Consider the following 17,796-nt stretch of genomic DNA (forward strand, 5'->3'; position numbering starts at 1 on the left):
GTTTCCTGTTCAAGTTCAGGATTACAGGACTTCTTTTGTAGTTTCAGCATCATTAGGTTGCCATGTTCTTGTTTTTGGAATGTACTCCAATATTCTATGTGCTGCCTCATAATACAGATACATAGTTTTAGTTTGTTTGCTGCTACTAATTTCTGATAACTGGAGACCCATAGCCAGATTAATCCTTTTACTTTCCCCCTTGTCTCAAGGGCATTTTGGAATGATCTTTGATCGCACTGCAGGGGCTGATAAAGATTTCAGAGCTGATACTCAATGTATTGGTGTGTGAGTCTGGATATCTTAAAGGAATCCAGTTATTTCCAGTTTTTAACCTATATGCCTCTGCCGCTACTTCCATTGTAACCCAAAGGTGTAATGGGGATAGGTCCTGCCAGGATGATCTCCATCCCAGCCCTGGGTGTGCTGCTAATTCTTTGACTAAGTAGGCCAATCTCTGCCCCTTGCCAAGCTCCTTAGCAGCCACCTTCTGCTGTTCATTATTCCACCATACTGTAGCCTGATGAATTAAAATAGATCTCATTAGAGTGGTGTCTATCCATTACGTGCTCCTGGGGTGTAGACCCTAGTTTTTACCACAGGTTCTTCTAGTGCTCATAAGAGTGCTTTTTGCCTTTGAGCGTATATTCTTAATGAGTCCATGATAGTTTCACATCCAGGGCTGTCCCTAGACACTTCACTACCTCCTCTACTTGTAGAGTTGCATTAAGGTGCTACAGATTCCAGGATGTGTACTAGATTTGCTTCCTTGTAAATGGTACTACAATAGTTTTCTTGGGACTGGCCCTTAGATCCTATTTTTGCACAGTTTTCCATAATGTCTAGTGCACATTTTGTCACTGTTCTAACAGTACTAGCATATTTGCTAAATATTACTATGACCAAATTGTCTGTGTATCTTAAGAAGAAAAAAAGCTTACAGTATGTAACTTTCCACCAGGTTCCATAGTCCTTGTGGACATCCCCTGGTGGTGTTGATCACCAGTTTTTCATCCATCAAAGTGGCCTCTACCTTTTTCTACTTAGTGTGGTCTTAAGCCACCTGCATGTGGTGATCTCGGTGCCATGCTCTTCTGCAGATTTAAGCATAGATTCGAAGGTCATACAACTAAAAGGCTCTCGACCACCCCACCCCACTGACAACCAATATCCAGGGAGATGTGGAGAGCTCTCCTGGCCTTCCCAAGGAGTTGCTGAATTTCTGTTTCACATGATTTATGTGATTTTAATATTTTTAACATTTTGTGGCCCTGACAGCAACTGTGTAAATATTAATTTTAAATTGACAACAGCCTCAGTTGCAGTGTTTACCTAGATTTACCTAGGTTTCAGTTGGGATAACCCAACCTTCTTCAGAATAAAAGGAATTGTAATTTGTCCATAATGGACAAGGTAAAAAAACTAAAAACTATAATATAGTAATACATTGTCATATTGCAATAACTTATCTGGGAAACAACCTTGGCCCCACTCCGCGACCGCAGTACGGCAGCAACGGATGTTGTACTGGAACTGGTTGTAGCCGCAAGAGCGCATGCGCGATAGTGTGTCATGTGTACATGTTAACACTGGTACCAACATTTACTCCTGAACTTAAAAATTTTGGATAACCAGGTGCGGCTAACAAAAGTGACGTATACGTTATCCTGTAAGGAACAAAGATATATCGACTGTCTTAATATTTGTAATAATTTGTTGTACGTCAAAAGTGAAGGGAGCAATGCATTTACTTTTTTAAGCCAGCCTAGCATTCCATCCACCATAATTTTAGGGAGTAATCATTATACCCTTGCCAACATGTTTTTAGCACTCCCATTTGCTGAATAGCTGGAATTATTTGGTATTTCAAACCCGTAGTTATCCTCATGCAGTCAAGTTCGACGATTAGCCCGAATATGCTAGGCTGCCTTAAAATAATAAACGCATTGCTGCCTTCACTTTTGACGTGCAACAAATTATTAAAAATGTTAAGACAGTCGATATATCTTTGTTCCTTATAGGATAATGTATATGTCAATTTTGTTAGCCGCACCTGGTTATTCAAAAACTTTAAGTTTAGGAGTACATGTTGGTACCAGTGTTAACAAGTATGCATGAGAAACCATTGCGCGTGCGCTCTCGAGGCTACAGCCAGTTCCAGTACAACGTCCATTGCTGCCATACTGCAGTCGCGAAGTGGGGTCGAGGCTGTTTCCCAGATAAGTTATTGCAATATGACGATGTATTACTATATTATAGTTTTTAGTTTTAGACCTTGTCCATTATGGACAAATCGTAGTTCCTCTTATTCTGAAGAATGTTGGGTAATCCCAACTGAAACCTAGGTAAATCTAGGTAAACATTGCAGCTGAGGCTGTTGTTAATTTAAAAGTAATTTATCTGGTTGTTGTGTGTGTTGGTACATGTAGAGGAACCACAGTTAACCTCTTGTCTCTAATGTGCACATTAACTAGTTAAGTCCCACTTTTCCCTTTGATCACCTGTAAACCAGTGTCTCTCAGGACTGACTCCTCATCTTTTTTATCTGCCAAGAGTGCATTGAGGGAAGTAAGTCTTGAGGAGCAGCACATCCAGCATCTCACTCACTGTCCTGGCATACTCACCATCCTTCTTAAAGTACCTCCAAGATTAGCTAGTATTTCAGCAAAGATTTATAAAGCCTAGTGCAAGTAGCTGTACGTTCCTCTTCCTCACAGAATATGTTTCAGGAAGAGAGCTTCACTTGCTTGGTCGCAAGGTTTGTCTTTGACCAGGGCCCCCGATATTTTGCCCATTTTCCTTTCTTTCTTGCAAGGTTGGCCAGTAATGTGAACTGCTTCCTTTACACTTCCAGATTGTTGTTCTATTTGCGCATTTCTTGATGACTGTGCAGTTTTTTAAATAAGTGGTCTTATTGGCAGATGTCACTGTCTGCCATTTCGTCAAAATCTACCGGGCTCCTTTTTTAAGTTCCGACTTCAGATAAATGTGAGTTTAGGTCTTGCCTATATGAATCCCAGTCTATTTTCCTAGGATCCCTACAAGCCATAGTCTGTTTAACATACATTCCAAACAAAAGGTTAATATACACTGATGAGCCAAAAGATTATGACCACTGGCCTCTGTGAGGTTGAGTGCCTCTTGGTGGTGGTGTGGGCATGTGACACAGTTAAGAAAGAATATAAGCAGAAGAGGCAAATGGACAGCCATTACACCGAAGATACAAGCCCCAGATTTAGAAATCCACTGATATAAGCAGTTTTAACAAAGGGCATATTGTTGTGGCGCTGTGGCTGGAAACTAGAATCTCTGAAATGGCGAATTTGGTTGCCTGTTTGTGTACTATTGTCATGAGGACCTAAGGAAAGAGGTTGATGGATGGTGAAATAATGAATAGGCTGTATGGTATTGGACTTCCTCGTGTCATCGCAAACCGTAATAGTTTGATGATCCCTCACTGTGCAATCCAGGATAGGCAGTGATCTGTGGCCAATCTGACGACAGAGTACAAGGCTGGTCAGGCATATATGTTTTGGAGCACACCGTTCAAAGGCCATTGTTGAACATGGAGCTCCACTTCACACAACCCTTACATGTTCATTTGTTGTTTCAGTTAAATTGTCATTTATGATAGCATTGGGCACAGCTTTATTGAGTTTTCACCGTGGATCAATAGAAATGTGTCACCTGTTGAATAAATAACATTTATTGTTAGACCAGGTCAACCAGTTGGGTCCTTCAACACTATCGCCTGGGTGAGTGATTGCTGGAAATGTGTACCACGCCACAGATGCAGGCTGGTGAGAGCAGAATTATGCTATAGGGTTCATTGAGTTGGGTTTCTGTGGGACCTGTGGTAGTACTGGAAGACACCAGGACAGTAGTGAACTACTTTAACATTATTGCAAATCGACTGCATCCCTTCATGGTTGAAGTCTTCTCATATGGCAGTGACGTATACCAGCAGGATAGCTCTCCACGACACTAAGCCAGAATAGTGCTGTAGTGGTTTGAGGAGCATGATAGTGAACTCACATTTATGTCTTAGCTAACAAATGCCCCTGATCTATATCCATTGGAACACAAATCGGGCACTAGCTGCGTGCCCACAAACCACCGTCCCGCAATTAGCAGGAATTTAGTAACTAGTGAGTGGACATTTGGTGCCACATACTTCTGGAAATCTATCAAGTACTTGCAGAACACATGCCAAGCAGAATCGCTGCTGTACTGTGTTTGAAAAGTGGACCATCTTGATATTAAACAGGTGGTCATAATATTTTGGCTTATCGGTGTACGTGTGGTCGAATAAGGATGGCTAGAAACACCATATGCCATTGTATGACATAACTACCCATTTGAGTGGATCAGAAAGTTATCTAAGTTATTCTTCCCTTCTTCTGTTTCTGAAGGTAGGTTCCCTGTACCTATTCAAGATTTTAAGATTATTTTCCAGTAGAAATTAAAGTAGGTGCTCACCTCTGCTGTTGGCATTGCTGCTTCCCCACACCAAATTGTGGGTGTTGGCATCAGAACCAATCAGCAGTTGTTCATCCCTCTGTTATTAGCCATCTACCACTCTCCTTACTTGCTGAGTAGTAGTATTACTGTCCTTGTAAAGAAAGTTAACTGATGCCAATACAATTTCCTTCGTCATGTTGTTTCATACCGAAGGTCACTAACTCCCTGGAGCAGAAGTCCACCATTGGCATGAATGAAATTCCATCTTAATAGAAATACATTTTCTCAAGTTCTTTGGATTTCTAGCATAAATCAACTTACTTCCAGTTCTTTCAAAGATTGCAATGCTCCCTTTATGTAGATAGGGTTGGTGGATCAGGGCCACATCCGGCTCCTGTCGTCCTATCGTCCTAGAAGGTGATTCAGGACAGCAATTTTCCCTTCATGGTGTTGCTGGTTTATCCGTAGCACTTGCAGTGTCCGCATTAGCACCTTTGTCACTCTATAGCTTTGATTATCTTCACGGACCAACTAGAACTCTTTAAGTACAGTTTCAGGCGCTGTTCTCACTCTGCAGCCAGGAATTTTGTGCTGGCGTTCCTTGTAAGGGTTTGGCTGACCAGTACAACCTTTTGGTTGATTACCCTCCAATCATGTGTGGTGGTGGTTGTGGTGACCAGTGGATGTCCCTGTTGGATCCTGAAAACTGAAACACCAGTGCTATGGGTTTGTTCCCTATTTCCCATTTCGGCTGTTTCTCGATATTCTGAGAAGTGGGAGTATTAGACTCCCTTGTTAGCTCCTCTGCCTCTATGAATAGTGCTTCTACAAAGCACTGTCCCCTGGAGAGGTAGAGCCATTAAGAGAGTATTGCTGACTGCAATGTCCCATCCAATTACATTGTACCAACACTATAGCTCAACTGTTAGCCAGGACAATTTACATGTGGTGGATAAAAGTATGGAAATTACAGAAAAAAATACATTACATGCCTCTTTCGATGTAGGAAAACCATTGGCATTAAAAACAGCTTCTTGCAAAATAATGGTACATTCAAATAATTATGATGGAGATGAATGGCGATCACAAACTCTTCTTTCAAAAGCAGGCCACAAAAGCTCACTAATAAAGAAATATGGTGACTGGTGGCCAAGAGAGATGCGGCAATTCATCCCTGTGCTCACAAAACCATCCTGAATAATGCGAGTTTTGTGAAAAGGCACCCTGTCATCTTGGAAGACAGCATTATCACTAAGGAATAAACATTACACCATGAGATGGACCTGACCTGCCAAAATGGTCAGATAATCCTCGGCAGTAATGCGACCTTGCAGAGTACTCATGGGGCCCATGGAATTCAATGATATGGCTGCCCAAGTCATCACAGAACTCTTGCCACGTTTAATCTCTTGGACGTCAACTCTGCTAGAAGTTGGAAACAATGTGCAGTGAGACTCATCTGACCATTGCTCCATAGTCCAGGTTTTGTGACTTCGGCACCATGTTTTTCTGTTACAGGCATTTGCATCACTGATGAGTGGTTGTGGAATTCCAGCTTGTTTTGCAGTTCCCTGTTCATAGAGTTCACTATGTGTTGTTTTGGTGCTGACATGGTTCATGAGTGCGACATTCAGTTCTGCATTGACTTTTGCAGCTGCTGTCCTCTCATTGTCATTTTAGTCCCATTCAATGATTGTCTCTCCACACACCTCCATCCGTGTTGTGACTTAACAGATCATGTTTTTTGCTTTCCTGTATATGGTATAAATCTTCAGTATGGTGCCTCTTGAAACACCAAACACTTCAGCTATATTGGTTATGGAAGCCACCAGCACACAAGCACCAACAATTTGCCTGCATTTGAATTTACTTATCTTCGGAATAATGCACTCACAATTACACAGAGCACTGCTCGTGACCACAACTAACACTTGCAACACATTAAGGATGTTGCACAGGTGCTGTTTGTGGTTAAATACAACAGCTCAAACTACAAGCTTGGCCAGCATCTGCATTTATGTTCAAGCTTGCATTTCTCATGGAATTCCCATAATTTTGTCCAACCTGTGTGTGTGTGTGTGTGTGTGTGTGTGTGTGTGTGTGTGTTTTATGTACTAATTTGCTCTGAAGAAAGACATGCTGTCCGAAACCTTGGGTCGATGTGCCCATCCACCCTACAATACCTCAACTACAAGGTAAGTTATTACCTTTATTCCGTACATTATGTATATTTCACCAAGGGTTTCCCATTACTGTGTTTATAAATCTTTCTAAATTGTGATAACATATTTTTGTTGCGTACCATTCCTCAGATAAATTTTCCCCATTTGAGGCTCTGTGTAGGATTAAAATTTGATATCAGTTGAAAATTAAACTACAGTGTGACACAGCATTCATATAGAGACACCTGGATGTGATGTGGAAGTCTAACAGAGCATTATTATGTGACCGTTGGTGAAATATGCATAAAACAGTTTGGTTTCCTATCAGCTGCATTATTATTGCTTGTCTCAATGTCCAGCCATATTACATAGTATTCTAGAGACCCTTCAGATTCCATATTATATGTTCTCTCATTCTATTTTAATTTATCATGCATGTCATCATTCTTGGATTGACACACCATTTAGTTAAGCATTCATTCCTGTTTGCAAGAAATGCTTTAATGTCTTAAATTTGTGTGGAGCTGCAAGATTGCACTACACATATTCTAATACCGAGTAAGTTCGAACATACGAGGGTTATTCCAAAAGTAAGGTCCGATTCGCCGTAACTATTGAAATTTGGCGCGAATGACAAAACACGCATGCGCGCCGACTCCCGGCAAGCCTTGCGCGTCAAACGCCGCCATTCGCTTTGTTGCTGTTGCTGAGTGTAGTTCACAGTGTCACTTTACAATGTTTAAGACAATTGATCAGCCCGCCGATTGTGAAGTAAGGGCAGTGATACGGTTTTTGTCTGCAAGAAACAATTCAGCGGCGGAAATCCATCGGCAGATTACTGAAGTGTACGGTCCTAACATAATGAGCGACAGTAAAGTGCGCAAGTGGGTGCGAGCTTTTAATGAAGGACGGGATAATGTGCACGATGAACCACGGTGTGGCCGACCATCAGTGATTTCAGACGATTTGGTCAATGCGGTTGACAAAAAAATTCGTGAAGATCGCCGATTCACTATTACAGACGTAGACATGCATTTTCCGAATGTGAGTAGAACAACTTTGTACAGAATTGTGTCTGAACATTTGAAGTTTCACAAATTGTGTGCCCGTTGGGTTCCCAGGCTGCTTACTGAGCCCCAACGAATGAAAAGAATGACTTTTGCTCTTGATTTTTTGGAGCGATATCATAAGGAAGGTGACAGTCTTTTAGACAACGTTGTCACAGGGGATGAGACATGGGTTTCTCACATCACTCCAGAGTCTAAACGTCAGTCAATGCAATGGCGTCACACGTCATCGCCAGTCAAGGTCAAGGCAAAGCAGACAATCTCAACACGTAAGGTTATGGCGACTGTGTTCTGGGATAGACGTGGAGTATTGTTAGTCGACTTTATGGAGAGAGGAACAACGATTAATAAAGCCGCCTACTGCGCTACCCTGACTAAACTTCGACGTGCAATCTAGAATAAGCGACGTGGTCTTTTGTCGTCTGGAATCTTGTTGCATGACAATGCCAGACCCCACACTGCAAATGAAACGCAAGCTCTGATCAAGAAATTTGGATGGGAACAGATGGACCATCCTCCTTACAGTCCGGACCTGGCGCCAAGTTATTTCCACCTGTTCCGTTACTTAAAGGAGTTTCTCGGCGGCAAGCGCTTCGACACAGATGATGAAGTGAAAGAAGCAGTTAAGGACTGGTTATCGTCACAGGCGGCCGATTTCTATAACATGGGCATTCAAAAGCTTGTTGAACGATGTGACAAATGTTTAAATAAGTATGGAAGTTATGTAGAAAAATAGATAAAGATGTAAGGAATGTAAATAAAACAATTGTTTTGAAAAAACATTTTAGTTTTGATTTTTTTTTTATAACCGGACCTTACTTTTGGAATAACCCTCGTATAAGTGAGAGTTTTACAAATGTGTAAAAATACATGTACCACTGGAGTTCACTTTGCACAAATGTACAATAGGCATTAGTGTAGCAGTTATTTTAAAATACAACATGTAAAGATATCATTTCTGCAGGTAATATATTTCCACATTTTTGGAACAACAAGGCAAAATAGTTAATAGTGGTCTCTTACTTTTGCAGATTCTGGCACTGGGAAACCAAGTAGGGAAAACTTTTGTTTGGGATCTGGATGTATCAGATCCTAGCCAGTCACGCTGTACAGCACTAACACATCCTCGATGTGTTGCTGCAATCCGACAAACTAGTCTTAGCCGTGATGGCTCAGTTTTGCTGTGTGTGTGTGATGATGGTACCATATGGAGATGGGACCGTATCCCGGTCTGACAAGATCTAGAGGACATGTAAACCTTTTGCAAGCAAATGGCAGCATTTCAGGCAGCAACTTGTCACTTAACATTTATAGAAGAAAAGGCTCTGTGTCATTTAATTACTGAAACATTCTTGGGAAATCACATTTTGAATAGCTGCCTGCAGTACTTCAGTGTTAGCAAACAAGGTGCTAATGAACAGGAGTGAATTGTTGTTACAGGAAGTGTGTGTTTGTGGATTGAAATTTCGGTCTAATGTGGAACTGGATGAAAGAGCTCCACTTCAACTCTTTCTGTGACTGGGAAACTTAAATTTTGCTGTAGTGAGTAGACAACATTGTTTTTATATGTTTTTATATGTACACAGAACAGCTCTTATATCTTCATAAACCCATGTGCGTATACGTCTGTCTGTGTGTGTGTGTGTGTGTGTGTGTGTGTGTGTGTGTGTGTGTGTGTGTGTTAGAAGAGGCACAACAACCATGTATTTAAGGTCCAAAGAAATAAATGATTGTATTCATGAGAAATAATAATGCCAGGCTAATATAAGAATTTTTTAGAAAGAATTTACCAATGAGTGCTTGATTTTTACTTGATGTATTTACATTGCCACCCATGTGGTGGCTACTAATGTCTTTTGTAATAAAAGAAAATATTCTTACTGACTGAATGAGGTTCCATTGACAGATCATTCCTAAACCATTAGGAAAAAAAGCCAGTTAGTCTTTATCATGGTTTATTACCAATGGCCTTACAGTTCTGCTTTTCTTGTGGAAAGTTTCAGATTTGATAGCAGTCACAAAATGTTACTATTAATAAGAAAAAGCTCCTTGTCATGTGACAGGGATGTCATCAGACCTTGCTTATTGCCCATTGCCTTTAACTCTTGGGTGGATGCAGCTATGTATAAAGTGTGCCAACCACAAAGTACATTGTCTTGTCCCATTCCACTGTTACACAGTTGCGGGCCCATACCTATTTCTTCATTACTGCTTCAGCTAACATAGTGATCAGTTGCGTGTTCATATGTCAGCAGTGATATAAAATAAACATTGAGATATGTGAGGAAAAAAATTACAACTGCACAAGAAAATGCCCCAGATTCAGAGCTAACAGCACAGTTCCACAGTTGTTTGCGAGACAGTTAGCTATTTAATAAACATTTGGGTGAGGTCTGATTAAATTGTGATTTCACTCATTCATGTCTACCTTGGTCACATAAAGACAGCTACCCTTTACATGTGTACAAAGTACACTGCTCACCTGCTCTTGTTATGGAAATTGGCATGCCTGCTCAAGGGTTAGAATGGACCACACAATAAAAAACATAAATATAACTCTCTTGACTGTGTACAGATCATGGTTGGATAATACATGGGTCACGCCATCTCCGAGGTTGTGCAGCACTAGACTTAATGGGCAACTGTGTCTAGAGTCTACTGTACGTACTTTGATTTGAGGTAGATGGACACTGCCAGTTTCAATGGAAGTGTGCAGTTGTGTTAATGACAGAGGCACCATTGCCTATAAGGTATAGCAGCAGTGAATGTATGGGCCACAATGCAGCAATGCAGTTCTGAACAACAGGTAAACAGCCTTTCCGTCCTGAACAACCACCTTGCTATGGTTACAGAAGTCACTGCCCCAACTTGTCAAAGGACACACAGATTGCCTTGAATGCAGGAACACTGCAGTCACCTGACTGAAACATGGAAAAAGGTCAAGTGGAATAATGAATCTTGCTACACATTGATATACACCAACAGACAGTGGCCTTGATCTCAGAAATGTTGCATTCGGGAGGACGACGGTTCAATCCCGCGTCCGGCCATCCTAATTTAGGTTTTCCGTGATTTCCCTAAATCGCTCCAGGCAAATGCCGGGATGGTTCCTGTGAAAGGGCATGGCCGACTTCCTTCCCTGTCCTTCCGTAATCCGATGAGACCGCTGCCTCACTGTTTGGTCTCTTCCCCCAAACAACCAACCAACCAATCAGAAATGTTGGCCAAAAGTAAAAAAAAAGCTTTAGATTTAAATGTAAATTGTTGTATAAGGGTTTTTGAGGTTGTTCATTATACAGGGTGTATACGTTCAGGGAAAAACCCAGGAATTTTTAAGAATTCTGGGAATGTTTCGTTGTTTCAGTTTTCAGTTAAATTTTTGTAGGCTTGACTGGTAAGAACTGATACTCTAAAAAAGAATTTTACTTAAGCCTATTACTGCAATATAACACAGCAGCAATAAAACATAAACAAGGAAAAAAAATAAAACTTAAGTTGCAAAAGAAATGCGCAATTTATAGCAACAAAACACAGTGCACACACAAGAGTCTGCCAACAGCAAAATGTGTCAAAGGCTTTAGGAACGAAGACTATGCATTACTTAATAACAACAAACTGCTTCTGATGGGTGTTACAACAGTTAACATTAGGTTTGTTTCAGCAGTTGCCAGTGGGCTTATGCACATTCACAGTCGAGTTGCGTATGAGCAGTACCTTCTCCCGCTTCTGGCTACTTGAAGTGCAGCCGTTAGATGTATCCAAGGTAACTAGACTTGAGCTCTATGAGCAGCAGCAACAAGCAGCCAGATGCTACCTGGAAACATTTTTCTGGCGCACCCAAGTTGCAAGATTCGCACATGCGCAGAGCAGTCCGAGTTGTAGTGGGATGGAGGTAGTCTCCACGTGGACCGTGTTTAATGAGTTTGCTGTTTCCTCTTGGTTTACTGCTCTCAAGATCAAAATGTATTTCTGTAGTCGGGAGCTATAAAATGAATTAAAATATTCACATGATTATGGAAAGCTAATATATGTTGTTAGTTTCAGATTTCTGATTTTATTTCCAGGTTTTTGGTAGTCGATTATTAATTGCCTTGCAAGACAATGAAGTTATTTTTGTCGATATGCTAACAAAATTTGGCTTTAATTAGTGTTTTCCGCAGAGGCTGTCAGTTTATTTGAAACACTTTTGGCTAATGTCAACTGTTTGCAGAATTTCAAGTGCACGTTGTTATCTTTTGGGATATAAGGCATTATGCCATAAGAAAGAACTAAACATGAGATAATACAGTACTGGTACTCTAAGAAAATTTGAATCCGAAAACCACACTGAAAAGTTTATCATCAGCTTGGGGCATACTTCTTTGTGAATCTGGACATACAAATTTTTCCCTTTAAGTCAAATTATGCATTTTAGTATGGTTTGCGAAATTACAATGCTCTTGGAGTATCCCCTGATGTCCTGTTTTGTTTATGACGTAGTGTAAGATCTCTTAATGCCATATACATACGAACATATGGGATATCTACGTCATTGTAGCTGCACAGGCACAGTATAACAATGCCATTTTCTGACGCTCTCTGACAACTGCTGAAACGAATTCTATAAAGTCGCGAGAGTTGTTGTAGTTGATCGTTTGAAAAGCATTACTTTCAAAGTACATTTCATTTTACACAATATGAGTTATGTTACGTGTGCGATGGTGATTTGAATTTCTTAATCACAGAGTGTTTGATTTTCATTTAAAGCTTAATTCTTTGAGGGCCAGCCACTTAGAAGAATTTCGAGCCCATAAGACCAGACATTTACTTAAGTACTTAAAATTTTATTAACTTTTCCTATTTGTGTGTTCGCACTGCTTAACAATGATGTTGTTATAGTCTGTATAGGCTGACTACATCACACGTCTTATGCTCTAAATCACTATGTTTACATGTGACACATCTTTTGAAAGACAAAACCCAAATTTCTGAAACTGTTTTTCACTGTTGTGTGTACATGTTCAGGTCTGAAGCAGATTTGCTAGCCCAGTTAACTACTGTGCCTGGAAAACAGCAGATATAGTTTACAATTTAGTCAGCACAATCACTATTTCTCTTCAATTAGTCGAGGTGTAAATAGCTTCAGTCTAATACAGGGTGACACAGAATAATGGGAATATTTGAAATGAGTAGCGGTAGCCATGGGCGGGTGGCAGCACTGCGGATTCGTGACAGCGAGTAAACAGTAAGCCATTTCAGTAATCATGGATCAGTGCAACGGACAACAGCATACGTTAACCATAAAAATGTTTTATAAAAACAATGATAATTTGGTAGTGGTGCAGAGGGAGTTTTGATGTTTTTATAATTTAGGGCATCATGATGCCGTTCCGTCGAAATACACGATAAAATGTTGGATTAATAACTTTGAAGACAGTGGATCTGTCAAGTAGAAACCAACAGGACGACCAAGAAGTGTGCGTTCTCCAGTGAATATTGATGATGTATGCGAGTCTGTCTTATGGAGCCCACAGCGTTCAATTCGTAAGCAAGCAGTAGTGGTTGGAACGTCCCAGGAGAGTGTTTGCAGAATTCATCTTGATTTAAAATTTCATCCGTACAAACTACAGATGGTGCAACAATTGAAGGACAATGTTCACTGGTTATGACTATGATTTTGTCAACAAATAATAACAAAAATAAACAATGGCAATGAATTTCTAAACAAGTTGTGGATGTCAGATGAGGCACATTTTCATCTCACAGATTTTGTGAATAAACATAACTGCTGTTACTGGGCAAACACAAATCCTCTTTACATCCTAGTAAAGTGACAGTATGGTGTGGTGTTTCATCACATGGGATTATCAGACCGCATTTTTTTGCAAATGAACAGGGAAGCACAATAACTGCCAGTGCTGATTGTTATGTAGAGATGTTACGAACTTTTGTTACACCTGCACTGAACAACTTTCCAAATGTTCAAGAAGCCTGGTTTCAACAAGACGGAGCGAAATCACACACTGCATTGCAATCAATGGGATTTGTGCGAGAATTGTGTGACAACTGTGTGATCTCATGATTCAGTAACATTCCCTGGCCCCCTAGATCACCAGATTTATCCGCGCGCGCGCGCGGGTGTGTGTGTGTGTGTGTGTGTGTGTGTGTGTGTGTGTGTGTGTGTGTGTGTGTTTCTTTTTGGGGAGGGGGGCAAGAGGAAAGTCTACATGACTCAACCAAGAACGCTGGACAAGTGAAAAGAGAGAATTCAGGATGCAATTCACAGTATCCCAGCTGTGATGTTGCAGCGGTCAGTGAGGAATCCAAGCAGCAGATTTCACGAATGTATTTGTAGAGGACAATGCCATCTAAAGGACATAATTTTAAAAAAATGCAAAATGCCATCAATGGTTCGTAAATGGCAAAGTTGTATGGTTTCAATTATTATAAATGCGATTTCTCTCCTTCATCACTTCTAGTTTTATTGGATTGTGGAAATGTTCCTGCTTTTCTGTATCACCCTGTATTTCTACTACACGCACAAACGAAGTTGGCACTTTGCACGGTGGCCGATGGGAGCAACTGTAAATGGGAAATGCCTTTACAGTAGCTCCCAATAGACACCACGCCGATTGTCAACTTTGTTTGCACATGTAATACTTATCCTTCACTGTACAAAAAGGCACTCCGTCAATATTAGGTGAAATTTTTATAAACAAGGCAAAACCTGACAGCTGAAGCACATTTCAATACCGGCTGCATTTACATGGGAGCGAAAATAAATCGCAGAACTGGAAAACTGGCAACCAGAACCGAATTTCCAGAATCGATTTTGAAATGTTTACGTGAGCACCCAGGAGCGGTACTGGGAGATCGGTTTACGAAATCCGATTTTGGGAACTCCATGTAAATGCAATTAATATCTACTATCATCCGTTGTCGAGATCACGTGACATGAGCTATGTCTGTCTTACAAAAGCGCATCTGCTTTGGAAACTAACGTTCTCGGTTTGGTGGAATTAGACTATATACTGTTGTAATACAAAAATATGCAGCGTACATGTTGCTGCAAATCAAAGATCTTTCCAAAATGCTAGTTTTTGGTTCGATTCCTAAAGTGGCGGGATGTTCTACACCAGTGTATAAAACCTTAACCATTCAAAGGATAAGTTTTACAATCCTGAGGGATTGTGTATTGTCACTTCACAGAAAAACCACATTTTTGCCTGGGAGGAAGTGTATTTTCTAACCAGGAAAAACATGGGGATTTTTTTTTCCTTGTCCACTTATACATTGTGTCATAAATTACATATTATAATTTTAAAACAGGAAATGACAGTTATAATATTACAATTGTGAAATAATTATTTTCAAAATTGTTGAGGTAATAGCTGTCACATGTGTACAGTTAAAAAATGTGTAAATAAGAAAATATAAAAATCAATCACTCTCACTGTCAGGATAGTTATTGGGCTCAAAAGCAAAGTCATTATCATATTTAACAGAAATTTCTAGAAAAATTTCAGGCCCCTCATCAGGAAAGAGCAAAAGTTCTAGGACATCCACTGACAGATCGTTACTTCTTTTGTATTCCATTTTTTTTATAATGCTCAATGTAAGTGGATCCAGAGATACCAGGAGCCAATCAAACACATCTTCCGTTGTATTTGTGGCGAATTTTTCGTGGAAAATCCTTCACAGTATTTTCTGATATCTTTATTTGTGGCTTCCTGTGGATCTTCAGGTAATTGACCTATTGGAAATATAGCTGACACTATTATCTGAGCTCTGCGCATTAAGATTTTATGAACTGTTGTAGACATTTAATACCAAGGCAACTTGTCTACGTGCATTTCTGCAGTATCAGGACAATATTTTTGAAATTCTTCGATGTTCACTTTGTAGCCCCATGACATGATCTGCAAGATAAAGTGAAATTGGTGAGTGAAGTCTTTGTCCAGCACCAGGATTTAAGCAGACACTGATAATTTGATACCCCTTCTAAGGATCTTTTTTTTCTGAATCATCAAAACACATTATGTCTTCAGTTGAGCTTGATCACCGGTTTTTACTTTCAAGTGTTTATCCAAGGTCAAGTAAATACTCAATGCAACAAATCCATGTGCGTAAGGTAGATAATCCGTAACAAAATTAGAAAAATGTATCACTATAATAGTATTTACAAAATCAATGTACTAAAATGTTTTGACATTGCTCTGCACAAGCAACTGTGCATAGATGATCTAGTAGATTTTATAGCATTATAGACCTTTCCATCAGTCATTACGAAAATCATTTCTTCTTCTTCGTTTCACCCAACTTTGGGGTACGTTGAATCAATCACTTCTGTGTGTTCTGTGCCTTTCTTTTCGCCCAGTACTGCTTCATTCTTTCTGATCTTGCTTTTCTTTCCTCATCAGAGATGACAATCGTTCTTTTCTTTCTATTTTGGAGCTGGAATCCCTCTTTTCTGTCTTTGCTTATCATTTTTGCGGTCCTGTCTGTGAGCATTTTTTCTGTGATGTGTAGTTCTCTTAAGTCTTTCTCTGTTTGGATAAACCAATTTGGTTTGGATTTTTTATTCCTGAAGTAGTCAAACATTCTTTTTGTAAGTCTATTTGGGTTCATTCTGAGAATGTGCCCATAAAACTCAATTCTTCTTTTCCTCATTGTATCCGAAAGTTTTTCTGTGGTTTTGTAGTGTGTTTCATTTTTGGTATGAATTAGTTTGTCGTTATGAAATTTGGGGCCTAAAATTTTTCTCAATATTTTTCTTTCTTTGATCTCTAGCCTTTCAATTGGGCCATGGTTAGTGATAGATAACGTCTCAGCTGCATATAGTGCTTCTGGTTTAATGACAGTGTTGTAATGTTTTATTTTTGAATTCCATGAGAGGGACTTTTTATTATAAGTATTTTTAGTAAGCTGAAAGGCTAGTTCAACTTTGTTTCTTCTTACTTCTATTGCTTTTTTCTCAAGGGCGTTCCAGCTAATCCATTCACCAAGATATTTGAATTCTTTAACAATTTCGATCTTTTGGTCTCTTACTTTAAGATATTTCATTGGCTTTTTTATATTTGTGATTATTTTGGTTTTTTCAAAAGAAATTTTAAGGCCTATTTTCTCTGCTTGTTTCTGTAATTCGAGGATCTGTTCTTTGGCTTCTTCCCATGTTTCAGCTAGTAGGGCCATACCATCTGCAAATGCTAGGCAATTAACCTTGATGCCTTTGTTTTTTGTTCCTAGTCGGATTCCACTATTGATTTTCTTGTTCCATTCTCTTACTATTTTTTCTAGGGCACAGTTAAATAACAATGGAGAGAGTCCATCACCTTGTCGTACTCCAGTTTTTATCTCAAATAGGTCTGAGAGTTCTCCCATAAATTTAATTTTGGAGTATGTGTTGGTGATGGTTTCTCTAATTAGGTTTGTAGTTTTATTGTCTAGGTTCAATTCTTTTAATATGGAGATTAGAGATTCCCTGTCTATGGAGTCGTACGCCTTTTGAAAGTCAATGAATATGATGACATACGCTTTTGCTCTCGATTTTTGGTAGGCCATAAGATTTTTGAGGTTTAGAATTTGTTCTGGGCAGGATCTTCCCTTTCTGAAGCCTGCCTGGTATTCTCCAAGTTGACAATCTAGCTGGGGTTCTGCTCTGTTCAAAAGGACTTTAGACAGTATTTTGTATGTTACGTCAAGGAGCGAAATCCCTCTGTAATTGTTGGGGTCTGTTCTGGATCCCCTCTTATGAATTGGGTGAATGAGGGCCATCTTCCATTCATCCGGAATTCTTTCTGTTTTCCATATTTCTTCAAATATGTTTTGGAGAGATTCTATGGCATTTCTATTGACATTTTTCCACAGTTCAGCTGTAATTTGGTTCTCTCCCGAAGCCTTATAGTTTTTGAGATTCAAAATGATTGATTGTAGTTCCTCGACGGTGGGTGGTTCTGAGTTAGGACTTGTTGAAGTTGAGTTGCTGAAATCCATTTTTTCAATTGGTTCTTTACAGTTGAGAAGGTTTCTGAAATATTCTCTCAAAATTTTGCAATTATCCCTGTTGTTGTGTGCAATATTACCATTTTTATCTTGTAATTGGAGTGTCGGTGGGCTGTACTTGGTTATTT

The 17,796-nt window shown here is 39.7% G+C and overlaps 1 protein-coding gene across 1 annotated transcript in view; it reads left to right on the forward strand.

Annotated features, from left to right (window-relative positions):
- The window catches only part of LOC124610909 (polycomb protein eed), a 93,286-nt gene extending 83,715 nt beyond the window's left edge, over nucleotides 1–9,571 (forward strand). Inside the window, exon 8 of the mRNA XM_047140198.1 lies at nucleotides 8,719–9,571. Within this exon, the coding sequence (XP_046996154.1) occupies nucleotides 8,719–8,922 (204 nt within the window). The 3' untranslated portion in view covers nucleotides 8,923–9,571. The remainder of the gene's footprint in view (nucleotides 1–8,718) is intronic.
- The last annotated feature ends 8,225 nt before the right edge of the window (nucleotides 9,572–17,796 follow it).

Source organism: Schistocerca americana, chromosome 1, assembly GCF_021461395.2.
Source record: "Schistocerca americana isolate TAMUIC-IGC-003095 chromosome 1, iqSchAmer2.1, whole genome shotgun sequence".
NCBI classification, from domain to species: domain Eukaryota; kingdom Metazoa; phylum Arthropoda; class Insecta; order Orthoptera; family Acrididae; genus Schistocerca; species Schistocerca americana.